This window comes from Chelonus insularis, unplaced genomic scaffold, assembly GCF_013357705.1.
Source record: "Chelonus insularis isolate UGA/USDA-ARS -01 unplaced genomic scaffold, ASM1335770v1 contig_44_pilon, whole genome shotgun sequence".
NCBI lineage: Eukaryota > Metazoa > Arthropoda > Insecta > Hymenoptera > Braconidae > Chelonus > Chelonus insularis.
In genome coordinates, this window is record NW_023276585.1 from 632,555 (window position 1) to 658,280 (window position 25,726).

The 25,726-nt window shown below is 27.9% G+C and overlaps 2 protein-coding genes across 2 annotated transcripts; both read right to left on the reverse strand.

The window, feature by feature from the left end:
• Positions 1-227: 227 nt before the first annotated feature.
• LOC118069869 (MAPK regulated corepressor interacting protein 2-like) lies at positions 228-3,551 on the reverse strand. Its single transcript, XM_035088212.1, has 4 exons — positions 3,325-3,551; positions 2,416-2,528; positions 2,119-2,244; positions 228-2,055 (listed from the first exon to the last, which is right to left on the reverse strand). The coding sequence occupies exons 1-4, from the start codon at positions 3,327-3,329 to the stop codon at positions 1,979-1,981; spliced, it is 321 nt and encodes a 106-aa protein (XP_034944103.1). The 5' UTR covers positions 3,330-3,551; the 3' UTR covers positions 228-1,978.
• Positions 3,552-8,818: 5,267 nt separating this feature from the next.
• On the reverse strand, positions 8,819-14,927 carry LOC118069837 (F-box only protein 33). Its single transcript, XM_035088179.1, has 5 exons — positions 14,513-14,927; positions 14,341-14,435; positions 14,089-14,280; positions 13,131-13,959; positions 8,819-13,054 (listed from the first exon to the last, which is right to left on the reverse strand). The coding sequence occupies exons 1-5, from the start codon at positions 14,612-14,614 to the stop codon at positions 12,923-12,925; spliced, it is 1,350 nt and encodes a 449-aa protein (XP_034944070.1). The 5' UTR covers positions 14,615-14,927; the 3' UTR covers positions 8,819-12,922.
• Positions 14,928-25,726: the final 10,799 nt, after the last annotated feature.

A 25,726-nucleotide genomic window follows, 5' to 3' on the forward strand; every position in this document is an offset into this window, starting at 1 on the left:
AAACCGGCCGCTAGAAAAAGAAAAAAAAAATAATAATTACTGAGTGACAGTGAGAAAAATCGCAAATGATTTTATATAATAGAATTTCAAAATGCTTTTTATTGGAATAATATTAATTGGCAAAGTATTTTAAACGAGATAATAAATGAGATATTGATTTAAAAAAGACTTAAACAATGATAGATGAATTCTATAAATCTTTTAATATCTCTGACGGTTAAATCGGTGAAATTTACCCAATTGAAAGTCGGTAGAAATGTCAGAAACTAGGTAGTATGTAATAAAAGTACATAAAAGTGAAGCATTCACCCGTTAACAATACTATTTCAAAGTTTTTCCGAGCATCAATTGTCGATTATTTCACGCGGTTGATCGTAAAAAGTGGAAAAAATATTTAGAAAGCAATAAAGTACATTGTCATCATCAACTGTGGTACAAAGATATTATTCACTATTTATTTGTTGTATTATAATTATATAGAAATATTCATTGAATTCGTCTTAGTAATTAATAATTACAGTATACATTAAATCGTAAATCGATGTATGCAGATATATAAATACATATTTTTATGGACATATAAATAAATTTATGATCATCTTATACACTATAACATTGAAATTGTTTAAAAATATGTGGCAAACTATTTCTACAAAAATGTAAAATTATCAGTTTTTTTTAGTTAATTTCTATCAAACTCGTGCAAGAAGTTACCTAAATTAATTGTGAGCACTTCAAGATGTAACTTCTGATGATATAATCAATTTTTCATTCTTTTCTCTTGCCTATAGATTTTTCAAAGCATTTTTCCGTATTAAAAAAAATATATTTGCAAACATTTTTTTTTTCTTTTCAAGGTATTATATTATGTTTCTCATTTTTACTTTAGTTTTTACCTATCACGAATTTTTCATTGCATACAATTACCACCATCTCATCAATTCAATACGCTTTTCTATGCCACTTTGACCAAATTATTCACTTTTTATTAAAGCGGAATGTTACTGCATTTATAACATGACCTTATAGCCATGCTAGTTAACTTTGAATAATTTTCACTTTTATTATAAAAATCGAATGTCATCAATAGAAACATTTTTTACTATTCATTATATTTTAGTTTTCATAAAAAAATTTATATTGATTTAAATTCATTGTCATTGTCAATATGTAAAGTAAAATAAACTCCAAAGTTAGTGTGAATTTATAGTTAATTAACGTTTTGCTTATCACCAAATCACGCATGATTTCTATTATTTCGTCTTGACGTATCTCTCCATCATAATTGATGCTGAAGCTCTATTAAAATGTTCTGATATTGATTTGGTTTAACTGGCAATGAATATTAAAATTTTTCAAATAAAATATTAAAGTGTCAATAAAATGCAGAGTAATAGTGTACGTGGTAATAGAGTAAATTTTAATTATATGAATAGAATTTTATGATTGTTTCAGCCTAGTTGTCGTGATGTATAAACTCCATAATGAATTTAAATGAATAAAAATTTTTATATCGATTAATTTGACAATAATTCATTGTCAGTATCATAATACAGCCTAAGGAAGGATGATCAATTTTTAATTGATTTTTTAAATTATTTATGAGAGTTGATAGTTACCATTCTCTAATCGATATATAATTTGAAGATATTTATACTAAAGTTTAAAATAAAAAAACATTTAATAGTTTAAAATTGATGTCTCACAATAAAAATAATCCTACTCGGCATAATTTTTGTTTAAATCGATTATAGGCTGTAATTTGACCTGAAAATTTTTTTCTGATTGAAAATCATTTTATCTTAGCTAATCTCTATTTCTTTGGAGCATCGAATTCTCAGTGACTTAGAAAAGTCATCAATGTAAATTATCAATTAATATGTTCTAAGTACACATTAAGAACCATCTATGCTTATCTCTTTTGTTTTTTATATCTGTAAGTAAACATTCGGCTATGGTCATTGTAAGAAGCCTGGCACTAGGAGTTGGCATTCCGTGTAATACTTTGGACTACTCTCTGGCCCCACCAAGCTTCCAAATCAAATGGTTGAAAATCTAAAAATTCGAATGTATAATTTAATTTCTTAGCTAAACATCGTATTCTCATTTCTATCGAACCTTTTAATTGAGGGTTGGGTTCTCTTTCTTGATAATATGTCACGGAAGCTCCATTTTGATAATTCTGAAAATCTCCATGTGATTGGTTATGACACATATCCAATTCTCTAGATACAGAATTCCATGCTAAAAAAAATAACAATTATCAGTAAAATTTTTAATTAAATACAGTAGTAAATATACTACCATAGTTAAAAAGTAACGTGAAATATTGGAAAATAAAGTAAGTACTGTAAATTTTGTTTAAATTAAATTTGTTTGTTTATTCGATTCAATAACACTAGAAAATTTCCTTACAGGTATAAATGTAATTGATGATATCAAAATGTTGAATGGTTTGTTCAGATTGATGTTTCATAGGCATTGTGGTTGACCTTTTACCATTCATAGCTGTCATTTGAGATCTTCCGCTAAATGAATGGAAGAATAGTGATTATTTCAAACAGTAAAATATTATATAAACATAAATAAATTTTCATGCATGAAAATGCTAGATAAAAATAATTATTTTTATTATAATGTCTATTACAGGGGAGAATGAAAACTTACGGTGAGTTCAAAAATATTTCAGTTACTGAAAGATAAATAAATAAAGGCAGTAAAATACTAAAAATAAACGATAATGTTACAGAAAACTGATAAAAATTACTTACATATAATTATTTGAATAAAATAATGTTTATATTAAAAAAAATTTCAGTAATATAATCATTAATTTTATATATCATATCTATAAAGCAGAAATTAGATTTAATAAATAAGCATAAAGTCAATAAAATGAGTATTTCTGTTAGAAACTTGAAGACAATGAAACAAAATCACATTTTTAATTAGATAATTAATAAAGTTATTATTAATTCGGGTAGTAATTACACTTTTTATCCAATTTAATTCCGAAAAGAATAACAAAGAACTGAAATCCCAAGAATAGAAAATGGGTCAGATCAAGACTAGACCTGGGTAGCGAAAATAGAAAACCTAGTAAGCTAATTAGGAAAATAATGATGTTCACGGTACGATAAAAACGAATTAAATGCTTGCATACTACTCTAAAATACATTCTCTTAAGTCTATGTACAACTCAAGCTATGAAACGTCATGTAAATGAACACAACAATTTAGCCGCCATTCCAGGTTTCAGACACAACAGAGCATATTCGACAAATCTATCTACTCTAGCAGATTTATCGCAATAGTAAAATTTACCTCATTATTTCTTCCGTTTAAGTTAAACTATCACGTTTCAGATTCCACTCAATGTTTACTTTGTGAATGCGTGTCAAACTTTATCGTACTTTTGTCAAACATGAACTTTACTGAACCGTCAAAATCGTTGACAGTTGAAGGCGTCCTTACAACAAACACATGCGTAACTACTACGTAACCGACTATTCGTACGTATTTACATCGATTTCAATGTAAATGTGTGGTAATGTATACTTTTTGCCACCAATCATATAGCAAATAGACACGTCGAGTTCTGACAAAGAATATACACTCTCTTACAAAGACGTGCATACTCCTGATTTATTTTAAATAGCCGTAAACTGCCTACGCCACCTGGGAATATTTGAGAATTTTATTTAATGATAACTGATCTTACCGACATTTAAGTTATCAATGTAACTGCAAGGTGACAGCACTTGAACGATACTTTTTACTGGCGCAATTGTAATGAAAATCGGAGTTCATAAATTGGAATTAATTATTAATACAAAACAGTTAAAAGACTTATTTAAAACTGAAAATTCAATTTCAAAAACAGCAAATCTACAATAAAATATTCGTCAATAATAAAATTAAAACTGGTTAATTAATCTCTGAACAAAATCATAACCAACTTAACATGCAGATTTCATTATCTCACAACTAAAAGACATTTTGTGTTATTTTTCGATGTGTTAATCATAAAGTTTGTTTGAAACCTTCTATTTTTTCGTTGATAAGACAATACATTTTTGTGACAAATTTCAAAAACAAAAATATCGAAAATGCCGTACAAATTACGCCTAAATCTAAAACATAAGGCTGCACTGAAGATAGCTAAATCGTTTTGGGAAAGAAAAGAAGTCCAAGCCAAAATAGAACAGTTTTTTGAACCTACTGGCAGGATAACGACTTATCACACTAAAATAGACTGGCAAAAACTTATAAGGACAATGTTCAAAGAATGGAATAAAGATACCATCCCGCAAACGTTGGAAATTGAATTAAATCATATTGTAAAGATGATAGGAGAGAGAATATATGATTGGTATCGGTACATCAATTATGAATACGAAGTGATGAGCAATCCAAAATATTTTATTAATAAAATATTCTGGACACCTTATGGCACTGTGGATGAAATTCGTATATTCAAGACATTTTGGTTAGACGATGATTTTGATCCTGCCACAGTTTACAATTTTGCATGCAAATATGCGTTAGAAGAACATATTAATAGTTTGTGGGTTGGGTGGGGATAAAATACCAAGGGATAAACAAAATTATTATTGTTATAAGCACTTCGAAGAACACATATTAGCATACTGGAAATGTTGCAAAGATGGTAATTTGCCTAACTTGATAAGATTTTTTGAAACATCTGTAACGAATATACAAGAGTTTAATCTTCTGTATAATATAAATCGTTCACTGGAGGAGAACATGTTACATTTATCTGTATATCGAGGTTATCATATTGCTGTAAAATATTTTTGGGAGAAGCTCACTGAAGAGGAAAAAGACCACAGCATAGTAAAATGTGCTCACATTGCAGTAATGCGTTATAATTATTATGAACAGAAAGAGTATGGAATAGACCATAAGAAATACCAATGTGTAGAAATATGTTTATTTCTTATAAATCAAATGACAAAAAATCATAAGGACACATTTTTTAACGAAAAGTTGAGATTGAATGAATCATATTCTTGGTGCCAAATGAAAACAATTACAAAAAATGAGATTCTAAAAATGTTATTATTTGCATGGCCATGGCAGGAACTTTTTGTGCCTGTATTAAAAGATATGCTACGATATCAAGATGATAACAACAAAATGAGTTGTATGTTCTTAGACGTAATTACACGAAAAATGGTGGGAGACCATTATCTGGGTTATTCTCTAGAAATGAGTCGATACCGGATTTTATTACGTGAAGCTTGGTTCGTTATTCCAAAATGTATTAAACAGAAACTAGGACGAGAAGACTCAAGATTTTACTTTATATCTGATTTGATAGACATATGGGACTTAGAAAGTCTCAAATTAATATTAAATGATCCAGCGGTTGCAGTTATCAGAGATAATCTTATAAAAAATGAAAAGGCATTATATGAACAATTTATATTCAATGATCAATGTGAGAAATTGAATCAGTTCATAGAAGAAGTATATACAAGTGAAGAAGATAAATCATCGTTTAAAATGATGATGATGAATACTGGGTACTTTTGTATAATGAACGGTCAATTCGATTTGATGGACAAGTTGTTAGACTGGCAATGTAGTGTACCTGAAGAAAGACAATCTTATAAAAGTAAAATAAGGCATATACCATTTTGTGAACGTATGATCAAAGGTAATGATTATGATTTATTAGAAACATTTCTAGATTGGAAATTAGAGACAGCAGAGGAGAAGCAAAAATGTAAGGATCATTTCAAAAATGATGATTTTTCAATCGAACAAATTCATAAAATATGGGAGGATTGCGGAAAGAATATAAATAAGGCAAAGAAAACATCTTCTAGGCTTTTTCATTGCCTCTTTGAGTCAGACGAAGAAATAGCCGGCTTTAAAAAAAAAAAATAATAGCATTAGAAGACTTTTTTCTCATCAATTGTAGACTTCCCAGAATAAATAATAATGGCATTTTAGATGATTTTTTGTCGTGGTGTTTATTAGACAATGAGGAAATCCAACGGGTAAAACAAGTTGTATGTCAATCATTTTCAATACAGTAAAGTTTAAATAATAAATTTTATAGTTTTGCTTTTTTTTTTAGTTATGCTTTCTAATATTTTTTTTTGTATCTTTATGGTTTTATTTTTTATCAATTATTTTTGATAATCATATCATTTATTTACATTTCATTGTATTTTAGAAAATACAAATCCTTAAAAATAAAGGAGCTGATATGCTTCATCAATCTGAATGAAAACAATTAGTATTTGTGAATATATTGTAAAATATTTTACCTGAATTTACAAGTAAAATATTATGAGAATGGTTAAAGCACATGATACGATTAATAAAAATATTTTGCTACATACATGACTAGGTTATAAAAAAGAGTGAGTGTCTTTTAGAAAAATTGAAAATTTTCGTAGTATTACTGTTAAAGATGTCCAAAGTGTTATTAATCTTATTTAAGTATGTTTTTTACTTTAAATGATTTTGATATTAATCTATCTAAAATTTGCATATGTTCGATAATATAAATATCGAAAATTTTTATTTTGATTCACTCAACAGTGCCTTTCAGAATTGTTGGTCAATTCAATGTTTAACCATTTTTACTGACTATTTTTCTATTCTCTATCTACGAAATACATAAAGATTTCTAATTCAATGTCATTTAGAATGTGATTAATTAAACTAAGTTAATCATTGGATTAGAAGTATGATGAAACTGAAAAAAGAGCCAAAGTAGTATTGAGAACAATTGCGCATAAAGAAATTAAAATTGGAAATTGCCCAGAAGAATAATATCAATATGTACATAAAAAGAAAATGAAGTTTTACTTAATAATTACAGATAAAAATACAATTTTTTATCAAGTGAAAGACGATGAAGATCATCAGTCCAAAAGAAATTTTAAAATTGTTGAATTATTCGAAATTTTATCCTTTTCAATCCTTTTTTCGTGAATTCATAAATTCCATCTCGTTTTATTTGGAATATGGTGTCATCGGCTGTAGAACATCAAAATGTTAATTTTTAAAAGAGTTCATTGGTTTGAAGGGAGAATAAAACACTGTAAAAATAAACTGTTATGCTTCTCCAAAATCGCAAATAATACATGAAAAATATAAATTTTAAGAACAGAGAATTAAATAATTTAAAAAAATACTTCTTAATTGTTTTTCTTATGTTGATAACTAATGCAATAGTTAGTTACTGATTTATTGTTAAAATTTGATAGTTAAAAAATTTTCTAGATTCTTGTGATTATTTTTGTGTATTTTGTGCCATCGAATAAGTTCTATAAAGTTTTCTTTAATTCGGTAATTCATTCTTGTGATGCATCCTCTGTAGAAGAAAAAATCTCAAAAATGCTGTATGAGTTACACTTGACTTTACGAAAAAGATTATCTCTAAGAGCGTTGTTTTATCGACAAGTTAAAGAATCATGAAGATAGAGACGAATAGTGATAATAAACGAATGGAATGAAAATGGACTAACTCGAAACTTGCAAAATGAATTAATTTATGTCGTAAACATAATCGGTAGAGAAATTGAAAATCATCAATTCATGACAAATTTCAAAACTGTTTTAAATTTCACTCCTTTAAATTCTATGTTTGGTACATTATTTTTTTCATCCCATTTAATTTCTTTGATATAATTTATTGTAGTATTGATGATTCCAGTTTATTGTGTGTAAAAATTTTCGTCATATTTTAATATGCAAATTCTTAAAAGTGATCACGTCACTTCTTGACAAAAATCAAATTTGTAATTTTAATAAATAATTGATTATAAGAATTGAGAAATTAAAAGAAATGGAAGAAGCATGTAAATTTAAATCATAATTTTGCCCGAAGCTACTCAGAGCACAGTCGAATGGTTCCAAACATTTTTAAGTATGTATTTGCATACTCTTGGCGATCAATTTCGTGATTTTATTGTGCAAAAAAAGTTAATTCATGGTTGGCCGTATATAGCATTACAATCTACGTTTCAAAAGGTTTTTTCTTTGATACAATATTTTATCTAGACAATATTTTTTTTAATTTTCCAGGAAATATGAATGAAAAATATAAAATACTAGATCAAATTCTAACATTTTTATTGATACAATATATTTTGCAATAAAATATTAATGAAGTAAAACATATAATCAAATATTTAAATTTAAGAGAATTTTAAGCTCGAGTTATAAACTCTTTTACAATCATTAATTTAAAAAATAACGATAACAGAATATTTAATAATAAATTTATTGCCACACACAATTCTTTATTTTATTTAAAATCAATCAATACATAATTTTTTAATGTTGTGATTATTAAATAAATATATAGGATAAAAGCAAATTACTTCTAATAGTTTCAATTTAATTGTAAGAAATATTTCAAAAAAATATACATATTTTTGAAATTTATTTTTAACGGTAATTTATCCTGTATAGATATTAAAAAATTATTACTGTCAAATCTATACTCATATATGTATGCATATATTATTTTCCATCTAGAAGAGACACGTTTAATTGCGAGCAATGTAACAACAATAAACAGCGATAATATTTATTAATAATAAATTATTTCATTGTCTTGTTTTTCTTTTTGTCAAATAATTTAATGAAAAGTGTCTCTATTGATTTTAATAATTTGAATAACTTCGCAAGAAATTTGCGGGTAATTAATAAGAAAAACAACAAACATAAAGTACAGTTAGTCAACAATAATATTGAAATGGAGCAGCGTGAAGAACAATTTTTCAATTACAATGTTAATCATTTTGTGTAGATTAATATAATACTTGTATTCCATTTTTATATCAACTCTGATGGTTGAGTGAATATTTTATTTATATTATTCTCTATACAATTGTGCGGGCTGTCCGCAGATCATCATATTCTTTACTTTATTTAATTATTTTTACTCAATACTCTAATTAGCTAGGGTCGCAATTGGTGTGAGATTAAAAAATTGTTTATTATCAACTCTCATTAATATATCAAGAGGTAAATCAAAAAAGAAAATAGATCAAAAATATTTTTAAGTGAAATAAAATATAAACGATTATAAGTCTAGTATCTATATTTCTTAAAGAGAAGATCAAATTATTAATGAGAGCTATGATAATGTGATTATTGTTATTGATATAATAATATTTGTACCGAAAAAGGTTGTTCAATATGATAAATTCAAAAAATGTTGATATCATTGAGAAAGATCTAAATTTTGAGTAAAATGTTATTAATCTTATATTGAATATACATATATATACGTGAGAAATAGACAATTAGTTATTTATATACATATAATAAATAACTTTTAATTAGAAATAATTTAACATTTTTCAATTAATAAAAATTTTAGATCAATCAATTAGGAATTGTTTCATTATTCTCTAATATTCGTTTATATCATTGATGATTAATCATAAACATTGAGATTGTATTTGTTACACATAGTAGTTTCTTATAACTTTTGATTCTCACTTTATTAATTGCGACGTAAAATTTGCTCTCTACTTTCATTATTTAAAAGTGTTGTTAGAGCAAGGGAAAGACGAGAAAAGACCAGATGAACAAATAGAAGTTTTTCACATAATAATGTGTGCGTATTTGTTAAAATATTTCTACAAGATAAACTTTTTTCTTCTTCAAATGAATTAACCTTTAAATATGTTCTTTCTCTGAAATTATCGATTCCTTGGAAGTGGAATGATCTTAAATGTAAATATTGCAATAAAAATTTGACCACTTATTGTATGAAATTCACTTTTTATCTTTTTCATAGTCAAAAAAGAAGTAATTAAACACAGTTGAGTGTATTCAATTATTAAATATGCATTTCTTCATATTAATTATTTGTATTGACATTTTGTTTTTCGAATAATCTTCAAGTTCATAGCAAAGGAACTCATAATACTGATGATGTAGTAATCTTTTCAGATGGTCTACAAGAAAATGTAGCAGATACCAGAACATTGAACTCACTGTGAAATGGATATTTCATTTGACCACAAATTAACTGAGTTAGATTGTAAGATATACAAGAAAATGGAATGACAGTCTTTAGATAATAAATAATGTTCTGGCAAAGCTTCATTCAAACTAATAAAGTTCCTTTTCACAAGCTTGCTTTGATTACAAGGGGATAAACGGTATAGGTACTTAATTACTTATCAGCAAGAGGATCCTTAGGAGATTAAACATAAATTTAGTTTGATTATTTATACAAGTGTCATGTCAATTCAATCTCTAACCATCTTATACTTGCCAAATTTAACTGGCGTAATGAGCAGATAAAACCGCTTTCTTTGAAATTTTCTCACACGCTCGTTCTCTTTCTCTCCTCCTCTCGCTCGTACACTCTACCTCTCTTGTATATTTCTAAGATTTTAACTTTTGTTTAATTATTTTATCACAGATGTTTCTTTTGCTCGCCCTTTATCAGCATTAGCTCACTCGTCAGTATTAAACCCATTGATACAATTATTACTTTATTTAATTAGTGTTTCTACATCATTAGTTATTTTATCAGCGTATCATCAATCCCCAGGTTCTATAATTTATTCCATGTTGTTCATCACAGATATAATGCTGGATTTCTTAAATCGATTATTTGTATACATCCAGAATTTCACGTATCACTCAGGCCTGCCCTAGTAGAAAAATATACAGTCGCTTCTTACAAAATAGATCTTAACGCGCTTTATCTCGCTAATATGCTTTTGTTTGATATTATTTTACAATTATTTTGATTCCTGGCAGGCTATTATTAAGAAATAACATAGATTTTAAATATTTATGATTACTTTTTAAATATTCATTTCTTTGACTGGGGACATTTTTTTCTGACTTCGAGTGAGCTCAGGGCTTCAGATCTACACTATTTGACGTGTCGTCTTCTAAACTAGACTTGCATTCATGGTTTTACTATATAATTCGTACTTGCTTACTTTTTTCTAGATGAAAATAAACTCAAACCAATTGGGAGTGATTACATGATGAGAAAAGTCATCGTTGGTCATAAGTCATGAATGAAAGCCTTAATACGTGTTGCCTATCCAGCTCTAGTTGTGTATTTGCTTTTGGCAAGCTCAGTCTTATAAATCGTTTGTTATTATTCGCTTGTTTTCATTTCTAGTTATTATAATTTTCATCTAATCATAAATACCGTGATCGTACGGAATGGCTGCACGTGGTTTTTTATAATCTAGCTTTGTACAAGAGGTTTACTTCACCCCTAGAAGACGATCACGCATTATCACTTTGTTTATTTCAATTATACCCATAGATATTCTGACATTATCATTGTACAATGCCTAATACATTTTTTAATGAATGTTTAGCTTTTTCACACTTTTTCCTCTTTCTCTCATTACATTGCAATATTTTTGACTGTTTACAAAACCAGGCTTACAGTGATCTAAAAACAAAAGAAGATGTATAACATGAAAGATTATCCATTGTAATATAACGATCGTTTCATTTATGGCTCGAATAATTATTTTTACTTAATTAACCAATTATTTAATTGCGCAGGGCCATGGGCGTGGATTTATTTTACATTCTCGCAAATTGATCGTCAGCGTTTATATACAAACGTCTCAGGTACATGTTAAGGCCCGTTCTACATTTCTTGTTAATTCGACAATTTTTAATATACTTTCCACGCAATATGCATATGTTTTAATTATTTTTGGTATTAAATACGACAAGTATACATACATGTTTTAATTTACATCAATAGATTTCTAATAGAATACTCATTTTATCTAACACAATAAAATTTGAACAATTGCGTCAAAATAAAATTAATTGAAATTATTATAACATATATGAACACGAGACATAGTAATGGACATTGATTGTTCAAGATATTAAAAGTGTTAAGTTTCCTCAAATATTAAAATTTTTTTGTCACATACAAGATCTTTATCCGTTTTTACTGCTGTTTATAAATTTTTTTGCAGTTGAAACTTTTTTTCAATAGTTTCTAATATTGTATTTTATTTTTATATTTTGCTTTATTCAAACAATTAAGACCTTGATTTCTTACACATATGTATGCGTGTGCGCTGAAATATATGAATCTATTTACAACTAGCAAACTACTTTGCCTAGTTGAAAAATAGATTTATACATCGTTGTCATCGGCTTTGAGCTATGTCTCATATTACAATTAAGAATTACAAAGCTCTCAACTTAAATAAAAGAGAGCAGAACGCCATATTAATGCGTATAAGAAGATGTGCGTCCGATCGGTTGTCGTATTAAAAATAACCTCGGTCCGCTGTATATTTTCGCGATCTACGCGATTATTTTTCTTTTTTGAATGTCTACATTTTACCTGACTTTATGAGGCTTCATAAATCATTTTTTTCTTTTAAGAGTAATACAAATTTACTCCTCGACTAATCTAAGTTCTAGCATAGTTGAAAAAACATCTGCAAATAATTTTCCTATTTTAACTCAGGAATCACTTTATTCTTAGTTGAAAGATCACTTGTGATTTTATTTTTTTTGTCTAGCTCTTGCATTGCACTATGTACGTCATTCTTGACTATTTTAAATTTTTATAGACCACTAATTCAGTCATAGTCATCTAAGGATTATTTTAATCCTTGTTGTCATTTTTATCTTCCAATAATTTAACTTAAAGTCAAGTACAGAGCAAATAATATTTTTTGTAGGAAGCCATTTACGTTATTTACGAAATTTCATTCACTGGCCGTTCTGATTCATTAGATTTTTTTGATTCTTCAATATAACACGAAAATGTGATAGTTTGTAAATGCATATTAGAAAAAAAATTATGAATTCACCAGATCTGTAGTTTGAGTTTGATCATGATATCATGTGATGGTTAATGATAAATAAGATTCGTGTTTTATAAAAATAAGATTAAACAAAGTTATTTTACGTCATCTATTATTAATGGCATAATTACGTCCCTGCTGTCGCCTTTGAAAGGGTCTGTTAATACTGGTAATAAATCCCAGTATGAATATATTTTCCATTTAGCTCCGAGTATTTTGTTTATTTCCTAAAAAATAAACAGTAATTATCTGTATTATTCATTATTATTAATTATTATAAATTCAAATAGTATTTATACTTACACGATAAATTTCTTCAAGTTTGTAAGATGTGTCACTTTCATTCATCATATCGTTTTCTGAAAACTCGCACTTTTGAAGAGTATCTCCTCTTAATCGTGCAATAGCAAGCATATTTTGTGGAAAGTATTTGTGTCCAATGTATACTAATTCTTCAAGACGGAAACAACGCCAAGCTATAAATACTAAACCATCAGGATTTGACTGTGCATCTGATGGTGGAAATAATTCTTCTTCATTTATTGAATCAATCCATATAACAGACCTCAATGTTCTATAATAATATGCAACGAGAGCATACATCACTCTAACGTTGACTTTTTCACAAAATAAAGCTTTAAAATGAGTTAAGGGCATTGCAGGTTTCAGTATATCAGAATGTGCGTATAGTATAGCTGCATATGCATGTAAAAAATTTATTCTCATTTCACAACGAGGGTTATTGTGAGTAAATAAAATCCACGACCTGTTGCTTGCTCCACGATTTTGATGCCAATCATGGACATGAACAACCAATCTTTCTAAAGTTCCAGTGGTAAAAGAATCCAAGAGAATGTCGTTCAAATGATCGTAATCAATTGTAAGAATTGTAAGATGTTTAAAATTATTAAACACTAAACTATCCAATGAGATGACTTTGTAATTATCCGGAATTTCTTTTACTGAAGCCAGGCCAAGGTGTGTAAGATGCTCGCTATGATAACTGCTCAGGCACTCAAGAATTTCTCTTGCAAATAGTGTTATGTCTTCAACACAACCAAGTGTCAATGTTTCCAATCGTTTAGTATTTTTTATAATGCTGATGATTGACAAGTGGATCGATTTACTTAACCTACACAAAAAATTATCAATTACGATAAGATAGTTATTCAAACAATTAATCAATAAATTAAAAAAATATTTTAACGTATCAGGATTATTTTAGCATGGAAGCTACTTTAAATTAATTAATTTAACATACGTTTCATTTTCATGCAGATCTAAGAACCCATTAACCCACTGAGATGTGGATAGTGAAGGTTCTATCATTAGTTTCCGTAAATTCCTACTTCTACACAAATTCTCCAATAAGCAAGCAAGCTCTATGCAGCAGTTGATATCACATTTTACAGTAGCCTTTTCAACACTCAGAGCGAAACGATCGGCCAGATATCTGTGGATTTAAAGATATTTTTAGCGTGAGAATATATCAGAGCATTACAGTTGTTTTTACCTTGACCATGGAGCAGTCTTTTTATTATTAAATAAGAATGTTATATTTTTCCAAAATAGTGGATGAAAATAAGCTTGTCTCCAATCTTTACAAACCTATCAAATAATAGAATACATCAACGAGCTTAGAATAGAGAAAGTATCATGAAAGTAGCAGCTGTTTTGACACTTACCACAGACGCATTTATCCTATCTTTCGGTTTAAGATATGAAAATATTTTAATCATAATAATACTGGGAAGGCGATCCCAGTGTGGTCTGCTATTTTGTGCCATTTTTTGAATTTTGATTTAAATCACAACAGGATAATGATTTGAAAGACGCCGAGGTCAAGTCCACTGGCTATATCACACTCTTAAAATATTGCACTGAGACACACTTTACTTCACACAATATAATATAAATCGATCATTTTCTTCTGACATTCTTGTTATTTTGATATATACTTTCAATGCTCACGAATAAACACTAACAAAATACTCGAAAATAAATTTACAGCCGTCGGTTTGGACACTATCAGGCAACAAACACACACAGGGACATACAAAGCTAGACTGAAAATATGAAAACACAACACTACTGACAAATGAGAGCAAGCGAGATATCAATGACAAGGATACATTTAAATGTTTGCCGACCACAGCAATTTATAAAAAAAAAATAGATTGCCTTACCAAGAAAAACGAACTAACCTGTCTGTTCTCAACAGAACTAACACATTTTTGGACAGATGGCGATTATTGACAGTTCGTTGTGTGACATTCAAATTGAACAAATTTTCAAATCAATTTGATCGAATATCATAAACCTATCAATAAATAAATATCATTTAAAATATAATCTGAATATTAGAATAGGTTTGTAATTTCAAAAAATTGTTTTTCCATCCAATTTGTTTATTGTGAAAATGTTTGTTTACAACTAACAATAAATTATCGACGCTACAATTATTTCGATTACGTAGTTATCAACTTGACTACTGAGGACGCCACGAAATGGACGCAGTGATTCTCAATACCGTTGTTTTGTAAATTATTCCAATTTAAATATTAAGAAAGAATATTTTGTTTGAAACTGGTAAACAAAAAGAAAAAGTGAAAGTAAAAATAACATGAAGACATGAATGTTCAGAACTAATTTCTAAATATTTATTAACGTATTATGTCAAAATATACTAGTCAAACAATAAGAAGTAGAATATCAAAAAACAATTTTCGTGGATGGGTTTTTTTTTGTAATGTAGTGATCATTCTAGTCTGTATTTTTTTTTATAATTGATACAATCAATAAAAGTGCTTTGTGGTTAAAAGTGTTAATTTAGATTTTTTAATTTAAATAGCATGATCGTAATTGCACCACTAGGTATTTACCATTACTTCATTTTTTTATGTTCTGACTATTATATGCATGAATTCTAAGTAAAAGCTACTTTAAATCATGGTTGCAACGACGCAAATTTAGAAATAAATTTTAAACTATGTTATTACAAATTGCAGTAATATATATTATTCATTTTATTCGTGAAATATGAAATAGAGTGATAAAAGGTATTCAGTTAATGTTTTTCTAGCTTTCATTTAAATTATAGCTCTATAAGTACTAATTTCGCTGATGTTAATTTCTCCAAGAGATTCAACTTTTTTGAATGAGTCTATTTGTATTATTGATTATATATCGACATTAAGTTAACATACAAGCAAGTGGATTTCTTTTTTACTAATATTCTAACATCAATTTGCTACATAGTTTCATTCAACTTTCTATGATAAGTATAGTTTGAAGTGCTCATTGGAGATTAATCAAATCTTTTTACTTACTTAATAATTGAACTCAAACTTTCATTTTGACTTTATTGAATATTAATATTAATGGTATTCATCTACTCATCAGTGTTTTATTATATAATTATGGTTATTTAATGATATGATTGAATGTTTCATTATCTTTTTTATACTTAAACCATCAACTTTAATTCATTTTAGAACCATTATAGATTATCACTAAATTTATTAGCACTGTCTGAAAGTTAAAACTTATAAATGATTTCCAAGTAATTTAACTTCATTCAATTTATCTTCTTATCTGAATGATAAAAAAGTTCGACTGATACTAATATTGATTTGGTTTTCAATAGGTAATTATGGTAATTCCAAAACCGCGGATACATCTGTGAAAGGAAAACAAACTGGTAAGTTGTGAATGAAACATAAATGACAAACCAAAGTGCAGTGGAACTACAAGAAAGAGGAAAGAGATGAAGATAAGATGACAGAGAAGTTTTTGATGACTAGGAAGTTGATCCTAACATCAAATATCTTGAAAAGCCCATCTGTAAGGCATAAGCTGAGAAGTCTATGAAACTTGTCGAATGTTTAGTGCTTAGTTGAGAAAGTTTTTCGCTTGGGTTAAGCTTAAAGGCGTCGAAATCAGTCAGAAAGCTTGGCTTGCTTGATCCGTATCTGGTAGAAATTTTGCGTTTAAAGTTACTGAGAGAAATAAGCATAGCTTTTTGTATAGCTTCTTTTGATCTCAATGAAAGAAACTCCTATGTGTGACTGAGAAAAATATTTTACGGATCATGTACATTGTGAAATTATTTATAGAGTAAAAACCTATGTAGCTTCTTTTACTTTTTGAATAAATATTAAGGTATATTCATAATGTAATATCTTTCTATTGAAGGAAAATATTTACAGAAATTTTAGATCTTATACTCTAGTATATGTAGTGTTCATAGACACTCTTTGGTAGAAGCTTGAGTTTCTTTTTAGAGGAAACAAATATTTCTATTAGGGTATGAGTTTTATTTGATTAAAATGGGATTGATGAGCCAATTTGCTATGAGATCGAGAGGAATTGGATAAGTCGAAGAGATTCGTAGGGGTGAAAGAAAAGTGGGAAGCTGGTCATTGGAGTACTTTTTTTATGTTGAAAGAATGTAAGAGTGAATATGTTGAATACTATGAGGGGTCGAACCCCTACATTGGCTCTAAGAATATTTATGGTCAATGTGCGGTTCTTATTTTTATTTAGTACTTGAGAATATTGTAGCTATGGGATAAAATTGGATGTAGGTATATAACATCAACTATATCAACTTGTTTTTTGTCTTACAATTGATCCAATCATTAATCTACAGCTTTTACAGATTTTATAACATAATTTATCAACAAAATTATCATAATATAAATGCATAATCTCATTTTATCTGCGTTAGATCAAAACTTGGACAAAAAAAAAGAAAAGTTTTATATTTTTACCAATAATTTGATACTAAATTTTTATTTGATATAATTTTACAAGATTTTGAAATGAAGTTTCTTATAAGAAGTTTGTCAAAAAAAGAAAATTTTCCGCATAGAAGCACCGATAAATGACGTAGAACTCCATTAAAAACTTTCTGAAGATCAACTTTTGCAGTCAAATACACTTGAGCAAAGTTGACTGATGCTTTCAAACTATTTTTTTTTCATTTTTCAATGCAAAAATGTTTGATACTGGAATAAATTCAAAGGCACCAATTAAAGAATGATTTTAGTACAAAAGTTATTTTACGATCTTAAATTTAGTTGATAATTTTAAAAGTAGAAGTTTATTCTATAAACGTTTGATTGATTAGTGTAATTACTGAGTTTCAGAAATGAAACTAAAGTCTGAAGGAGAGTTTCCAAAGACGTTGTCGATAGGTGGTGAGTATAGAAAGCCATTAATGAATTGCTATTGCTGAGGGTATCCTGAGTATCGAGTCGTTAAAACTATCGTTTTCTGTGGTTGATACACCGGCGTATTCACACGCTACCAAAGCTAGAGGCACAGGTCTGTAAATCGATTACCTTTATTTCTCTATTTTCATCTACAAACATGATGAACTGTTTGATGTATAGATCTTTTTTGTTAATATATCCAAGACTTGGCTGTTATAATTAATTTTAGAGCCACGAACAATTTGTGTATCTCTTTCGGTTGGGTTTTTAAATCAATATTAGAATATTAGTATTAGTTCCAGTTTTTTATCAAGCAATACATTTTCCAGGAATTTTATTTATATTTTATTCTACGTTTTATCTATTAATATTATTATAGATTGATATTTAAGATATTTATTATTCGAACAATATTTTCATTTATCAATATAATTAATCTTTTTACAAAGTATCACTTTTAAATAGAGCAATTTTATGTCAACAATTGAAAGTAATGATGATCATTTAAATAAATTTGCATGAGATGATGATAAAGATAGTTATTAACGTTTAAGACTATTATTCTAACATTATTTTTATTTGTTCATCATCTACAGTTTGACGTAAGTTGAAGCAGTTTTGTATCCCCTTAGCAACTTGTAAAGTTACAAGAATACATTACACAAGATGGAAATCTACAGAAAATAATTATATCTTAATTGCTACAATTAAATTTTACGTTTCACACGCTATGTATTCACATTATCAATGTTTTGCGATTTAAAATTTTCCACGAATATCATTTTTTCTGTCGTTGTTCTCACTCCCCTTTATCCACTGACTAATAGCTGCTATTACACTGCGTGGGGTTCTTTCCATCAACATGGCTTCTAATGCACAATACAATAAGAAAGACTAATGATAACATTTTTTTTATTAGTGATTTATTATTTTTAATTGATAATAATTGTTTAAAATTACTTAACATCAGTTTGAAGTTAAATTTTATTAGAGAAAATAATTTTATTTATTACACAATGTTTATATGGTAATGTATAATGTAACATCTTGTGTTAAAATATTTGTGTTAAATTAACGTATAAATTTTCTAGAGAAACAAGATTAATCTATGGTAGGACAAACAGACAATAAGAAAGTGCCACGCATTTATACATCGTGTTAGATTAAACATTATCTTTTGTTCAGTACGAAAGGCACAGACCTCGACAATGATCACAATTATCCAGCTATCCATCAAGGTCTACGACAGCAGGAAGACTGAACTTCTTTCGTATGTCATTGGGGTCTGACGAACTTTGTTCACGCTTGAAGGAACATTTTTTCTGCCTCTTTTATTGCAATAGTTATGTTATACTGAGCAGGAAGTAGGAAAGGGAAAGTTCTGATACTATATATAGTAAAGTTGATGGAAAAATATGATGAGCAAAGAATGATGCATACTGAAAGTGGTCCTGCTACTAAATCTGATATACAAAACTAGCATTCAGATCAGTGATTTCGTAGGGGGAGTTTTAAAAAGGAGTAACAAGATCCTTGGATTTTTGGTTGTTGGGTTTGAAAGGATTGATATATCACTCCAGTTGCATCAGATTTTGATGGAAAAGATGTGTTTTGGGGATTTTATTATAATGAAAATTCAGTAAAGAATTAGTTGAGCAATCGATCCTGGTTATTTTATCAAAGAGAGAAATATATTTATGACAGAAATACAAAAGAGTCGAATCAATTTTTGTTGGTTGATAGGACATAAATAAATATGTTCTATTTATTTTTATTTCTTTTGTGATGAAAAATAGAGGAAAAAATTGGTATTTGTTGATTGACGTAGTTATTGACCAAATGATAGTTCATCAAAGAAATAGCAGTGTTCTTTCGAAATTATCAATAAAATTTCATTATGCGAAACGAATGAGAAAAGACATTTTGAGAGTATCGTTTTTACGATTGATCCATTGGGAACCCATGAGAGAGTTAAGATGAAAAAGATAATATAAAAGCTAATACTAGAGAAGGGTTGTTCTGTTTTTTAAGATACCTGCAAAAAATTCACTCTTTCAGAGCGGCAAAAGATGAAAGATTTTTAAGATGAGTTTGGAATATTACTTGTTCTTTACTTCTCTCAATGGAATTATATTTGGTTTTATGGAGTTTCTATCACAAGTAGATGATTTTTCAAAGAGATCAGTCATTTGTTGAGACACTAAAAGATACTTTCAACTTTGCGAAAAAACTCGGTGCACTCACCGTATTTTTCTTGATATTAATAATGTGAAAAATAACATCAAATGTTATGAAAATATACAACTATCAATTTTAACTGTTTTTAATTTGGTAGTATAGTTAAGAGATAATTTATCTAAAAAGTATGAATATGAATTTTTTATAAATTCACCACACAAGATAACAAATTTATTTATGTATCAGGCAGTAATCTAAAAGCTTTTTATAGACGATCACGCAATAAGTATTCACTCACGATTTTTATGAGTTTTTAATTTCATTTAGTACCAACATTGTATTGCTACTTATTCTGATATAAATGCTAAAAAGTTGAATAAAAAGTTCCATTATTTAGAACCGTATTTTTAAATTAAAAATTATTTATAATAAAAATTACCGAAACTATAGTTTTAGTAATAAATAGCATAAATAACATAAATATTTTTTTATCACATATTACTTGTGAAATAACTCTATGATTTAAAAAACACATTTTTTTAAATTGAATAATGAGTTTAATAAATCAAAAGTAAAATAATTAACTCAACTTGTTGAAATTAATTAATCTTGAAAGAAAATCATGGGATTAACATATATTATTTATAAATTCATAATCTCCCTGAGAAACTTAACACGATATTACGTATATACATTAAGGATCGGGGGCTGGTGGTTGTAGGGATTAGTAGAACGGAAATTGTTGAATTTCGAGAAAAAATAGGGTTCCATATCCCCAGCAGTGATGTTATTAGTGTGAACAGCTCTACTTCACAGGGTCGTTTCGGGTTCTCGATTTTTAAGACCCTTTGTTATTTAATATCAATGTAAATATATTGAAAAGTGATAAGATATATTTATTATAATCCTTATCCACCTAATTTGTCATACATAATAAAAGATTCCATAAAACCCATACAAAATTGTTTATTTACATAGTGTATTATTTTACTTTATATTCATTTGGAAAATTTGCAAACAATAAGGATCATGTATGTATGATGCATAAATAGTGAATGTTATTTTCATAAGGTATAAGTTACATCAGAAAATAGTTTAGAAAGCTATTGGAAATCTAAAACTCCTTTTCGAATAAAGTTGAAAGCTTGGAGCTTAACGAGTATTTGAGTATTAAGTAAGAGAATTATTATTTTCAAACTTTTTAATTAATTACTTTATGACGAGATTTTTTATTATGATTTTTTTTCACTTAATTACACTCATTTATTAAAACTATTAAGAAATTTAGAATAGAAATTATTTGACATTATTTATTTATTTTTTGTTATCCTAAATAAAATATTCTCTCAAAATTGACTTTTCTACTTAATTTTTTTTTACTACGATAAATAATCCGAAAGAAGATGTACAAATTATGTGATATTCGAGTTCTCTAAATGTTGCTCTGTTCAAGATATTTTTTTTTCTATTGAATAATTCATTATCGTCAGAAAAACATTATTTCTCAATAGTAAGACAATATATATGTCTGACTAGGCGTAAACGAAAACGGAGAAATACGAGTGTAAGAAAAAGTAGGAAATGGAAAAAGAAAGGATGAGAGACTGAGCATGAATTTTCGTAGCGTGCTCGTAAATTCACTTTGAAATGACAGTACACACTAATCTTTTTCATTGCAACAAACAACGAACCATCTAATTTAGACTCTATTCCATCCAATTTCATGGGCCCTTTCATCTCATCGGTATCCTTTCCAGTCGTGCAGTCACCTTATTTTGAACCATGTCTTTAGGTATTTTACTCCAAAATACAGTAGTAGATACGAATTAACGAACCGTGAATTACTTGGTAACATTCGCTGTGTCTATTATAATTATATAGATGAAGGATTTTTTCCAATTACGATTGTCATGATATAATATAATCACAAGGTAATAATAGACCTCCAATTATCGAGAAATGACATAATTATATTTAAAATTCAAGAAGGTAAAATAAAATTGAGATTGAAAATTTTTTGTTGATTAATGAAACAGCTGACGCTTGATGAAATAGTATTGAAGCAGTACATGGAGTAGATTAGAGGATCTGTAATTCTGCAAGTGCTGACTGTGCTGGTCAGTGATATGGTGAGAAATTCTAGAAGTAGACGGAGATAAAAAGGCTAAAAGGAAAAGAAATAAACCGAGAGAACGTCGTTGAAGAAATCTCATTGATTTCTGACCTCTTCAGTCTGCACTCTTTCTTTTTCTCTCGCTTTTCACTTTAATCCTTCGTCACCCCCATCGACATTGACCAGCGTCACTCTAATTGCGTTTCTCGCTTTGTACGCTTCATGGCTTAAGCTTTTATACTACTACTCAAGAACCACCCTAATGAATCAGCATCATTCTTTCATGTTTCTGTCAATTGTTTGAGCTGTATAGTACAGTTTAAGAGAATTCGAGAAAATAAAGACCCTGAGGGTATTTTATCAAACTTATGTAATTTAGCAGCACACATGTAAACCCTGCTAATCTATCAAAGCTTCTCATGTACTGACTAAAACGAATTATAAAGATACATGGTTTATTGATTTTTTTTTTAATTAAACTTTTGTTAAGTTTATAAAAATTTGAACAAACAGGAGAGTAATTTTCTTGAATTTCTGTAAAGATAATTTTTGTAGCTCAACTATCTTATTATAAAATTATTCTACCAACATACAATTACGTGATTTTCGTAAGATAAGAGAAAGAAGCACGAAAAAAGACTAATAAAAATAACGTAAAATTTTTCAATTAAGTTAAGTTCTACATCTTCTTTTTATGTTAGCAGTTTTACCAAAATACTGACTAATATTAAGTTAAAGTAAGTTTGATTACTCTTCGCTTTTTTATAACTTTAAGATTTCACGAGGATTTTATAGATACATTTGAACAATTGATATTCGATTGTGCTTCACGAATCTGCGTAATATAAATTGGATAAAAGCTGTGGAGCAAAATTTTATTGAACGTATGGCGAAGTATATGTGTAGGTGATGGATGTCGAAAATCATTAGTTAGAGGGTAGAAAAATGTAACTTGATGTAACGTTGTAACATTTTTCAATGTCTAACACATTTAAATCGGAAGTCAAATTGATGCAGGACTTATTTTCCGCGTGGGGCTGTTGTAATATATTCAGAAGGTTTCATTTTGAAAAATGAAGACTTTCAAAATTAATTCTTAAACGATAAAAAATAAAGGGGATGTAATAATTCTTGAACCATATGACATGTTAAAAACTTGATCCTAACTCAAGTAAACACAACGAATGTCACAAGAGTAGCATGATACAACTAAACATGATATTGATTGATATGTATGTCTGCTTATTACTCATATTAAAAAAATGTCAAGAATTTTTTTAATGTTGATAAAGTTCTAAATACATCAACACCTACACAAATGAACATATGTTTATATTTATTTTTATGTCTAAAAAATTTTAAACTAATGATTAATATTACTGACCTTATTTGAATGAAAAAGAAGAGCACGAATTTAGTATGGGAATGAAACATTACAGTTAGTTATTTATTAATTATGTTTGCTTCTTTAATGAGATCATTTTTCTTCATATATTTAAAAAATGGTATAATAATTATATTTTATATTATAGTTAATATATACTATATACTGTAGTTAAAAAGTACATATTAAATTTATTAGCATAAATATAAGTAGATAAAAATTTTTCCCATATTGATTAGAAGTTTCAAATTAAAGTTAGAACTAAAAACATGCAATAATTGCACGTGCATTCACAGAAAACTTTTTTTTACCTCAATACTTTTATAATAATATTATCTATATTTATCTAGAACATTATTCAACAGCCATTGCTGTTATATTTATGTTAAACTTCTGTTTTGGAGTGTTCATCAATAATTATAGCAAGCGAATAATAATAATTTCTGTTCATTAAAACAACTGAACAGCCATTACTGTTGTGATGCTAAATATTTAAATGATAGAGAAGCTATTCAGAGGTTTCTGATAGAGTAAATATGGAGGAAAACAGTCGGAAATACCTTATGAATTTAATATTATTATTCAATGAAAGATAAAACTTAGTTTCAAGTAATAAATAATTTTCGATGCATCAGAAATTTCGAAATTTTTGGATTTATTGTAATATTAATTATCAAGCTAGAAGTAGAAAGTATATATGAATAAGTTAAATTGGGATTAACGGAAGATAAAAAAGTCAAATCAGCTAAAACAAACGCTGTTCTCTTTCCTTATGCAATGAAAATTATTGTGACAGAGATGTTTATTCTGTATTACTATCATTTATTATTAAAAGACAATTTATTGCAAGGTAAAGCTCGCACGAACTGCGTGCATTGGTACAACACATACATTATAAATATTATAAATAGAACAAGTGACACTATTGTCAACCCTCCCTATATGAGTATAGTGATTGGCTATTTTCTGTGTTTGACACATGTTTTGGACCTAGAATATAATAGGAGGGATGTAATGATGCCCATAAATTAATCATTTACACTCTTTCAAAGAGTCATTAAGGGAGTATTCCCAATGTTTACAAGTGATGACTTGACAGAAAATTTACAATAGAATAACATCAAATAATTATTAAATCGCATAATAATCTTTTAGTATAATTGAAATATAAATGAATAACCAAGTTATTTCTTCATTTTCATTCATTTACTTTTAAACAAAAAAAAACGAACCTATTCTGGCAAACATTATTTTTATTGAAGATGTTATCGAATTTTTTTTGTTTAATTTGTAAACAGATGAATTGACTGAGTTTATTTGAATAGAAAATCGATGTTGGTGAGCTTTTACTGAAACTCATTGTGACTTTTCGAATATTAAAAATTTCCAACCAGTAATTTGTCACTGGCAGAAAAGGGACGAAGTTGCAGTAACCTCAATCATTAATCAAAAATTATTATGCATTCGTGAGTCAATAATTATACACTCTCTGTTTAATAAATAACTTACTTTAGGGACTTGATATTTCGTGATGATTACCTTAAGTGTGATTTTTATTACATACCAAGTAATTTATTTTTCCTTTTCTGATGATCACACTGGATAATTTATCTCAATAAAATATAACGCAGATAAATTATGATATCCTCATGAGATTGGATGTATTACAAAAAATAAGTGGTATTTAATATGAAAAATAATAATTAAACATATAAAAAGTAAGTATTACGTGTTGAGTTAGTATATTTATAGTATCTCAAAGATTCTAAGGAGGAAAAAATACAACAGAGATGTAATAAAGCTTTGATCATCAGTAAACGAACAAGGTCTTCAATCATTATATAGAGTAATTAATCATTGCCAATTATGAGGCTTGCATGACGAATCTTATAATAGAGTACAAAGTGGTGTGCTCAGATGAGGGTTGCGTGTAATACCTGTCTAAAATAAAATCAGCTTCAATTCTGAGAAATAAGTTAAAACAGTCGACAAACCCTTCATGTGTATA

Excerpts from the sequence above, each read along its gene's own strand:
- LOC118069869 (XM_035088212.1), bottom strand. Across the intron at positions 2,245-2,415 it reads CATCAATTACATTTATACCT|CATGGAATTCTGTATCTAGA; the intron begins GTAAGGAAATTT and ends TATTTTTTTTAG. Across the intron at positions 2,056-2,118 it reads ACCCAACCCTCAATTAAAAG|ATTTTCAACCATTTGATTTG; the intron begins GTTCGATAGAAA and ends TCGAATTTTTAG.
- LOC118069837 (XM_035088179.1), bottom strand. The coding sequence starts at position 14,614 with ATGGCACAAAATAGCAGACCACACTGGGATCGCCTTCCCAGTATTATT. Across the intron at positions 14,436-14,512 it reads ATAGGATAAATGCGTCTGTG|GTTTGTAAAGATTGGAGACA; the intron begins GTAAGTGTCAAA and ends ATTATTTGATAG. Across the intron at positions 13,960-14,088 it reads GATCTGCATGAAAATGAAAC|GTTAAGTAAATCGATCCACT; the intron begins GTATGTTAAATT and ends TTTTTTGTGTAG.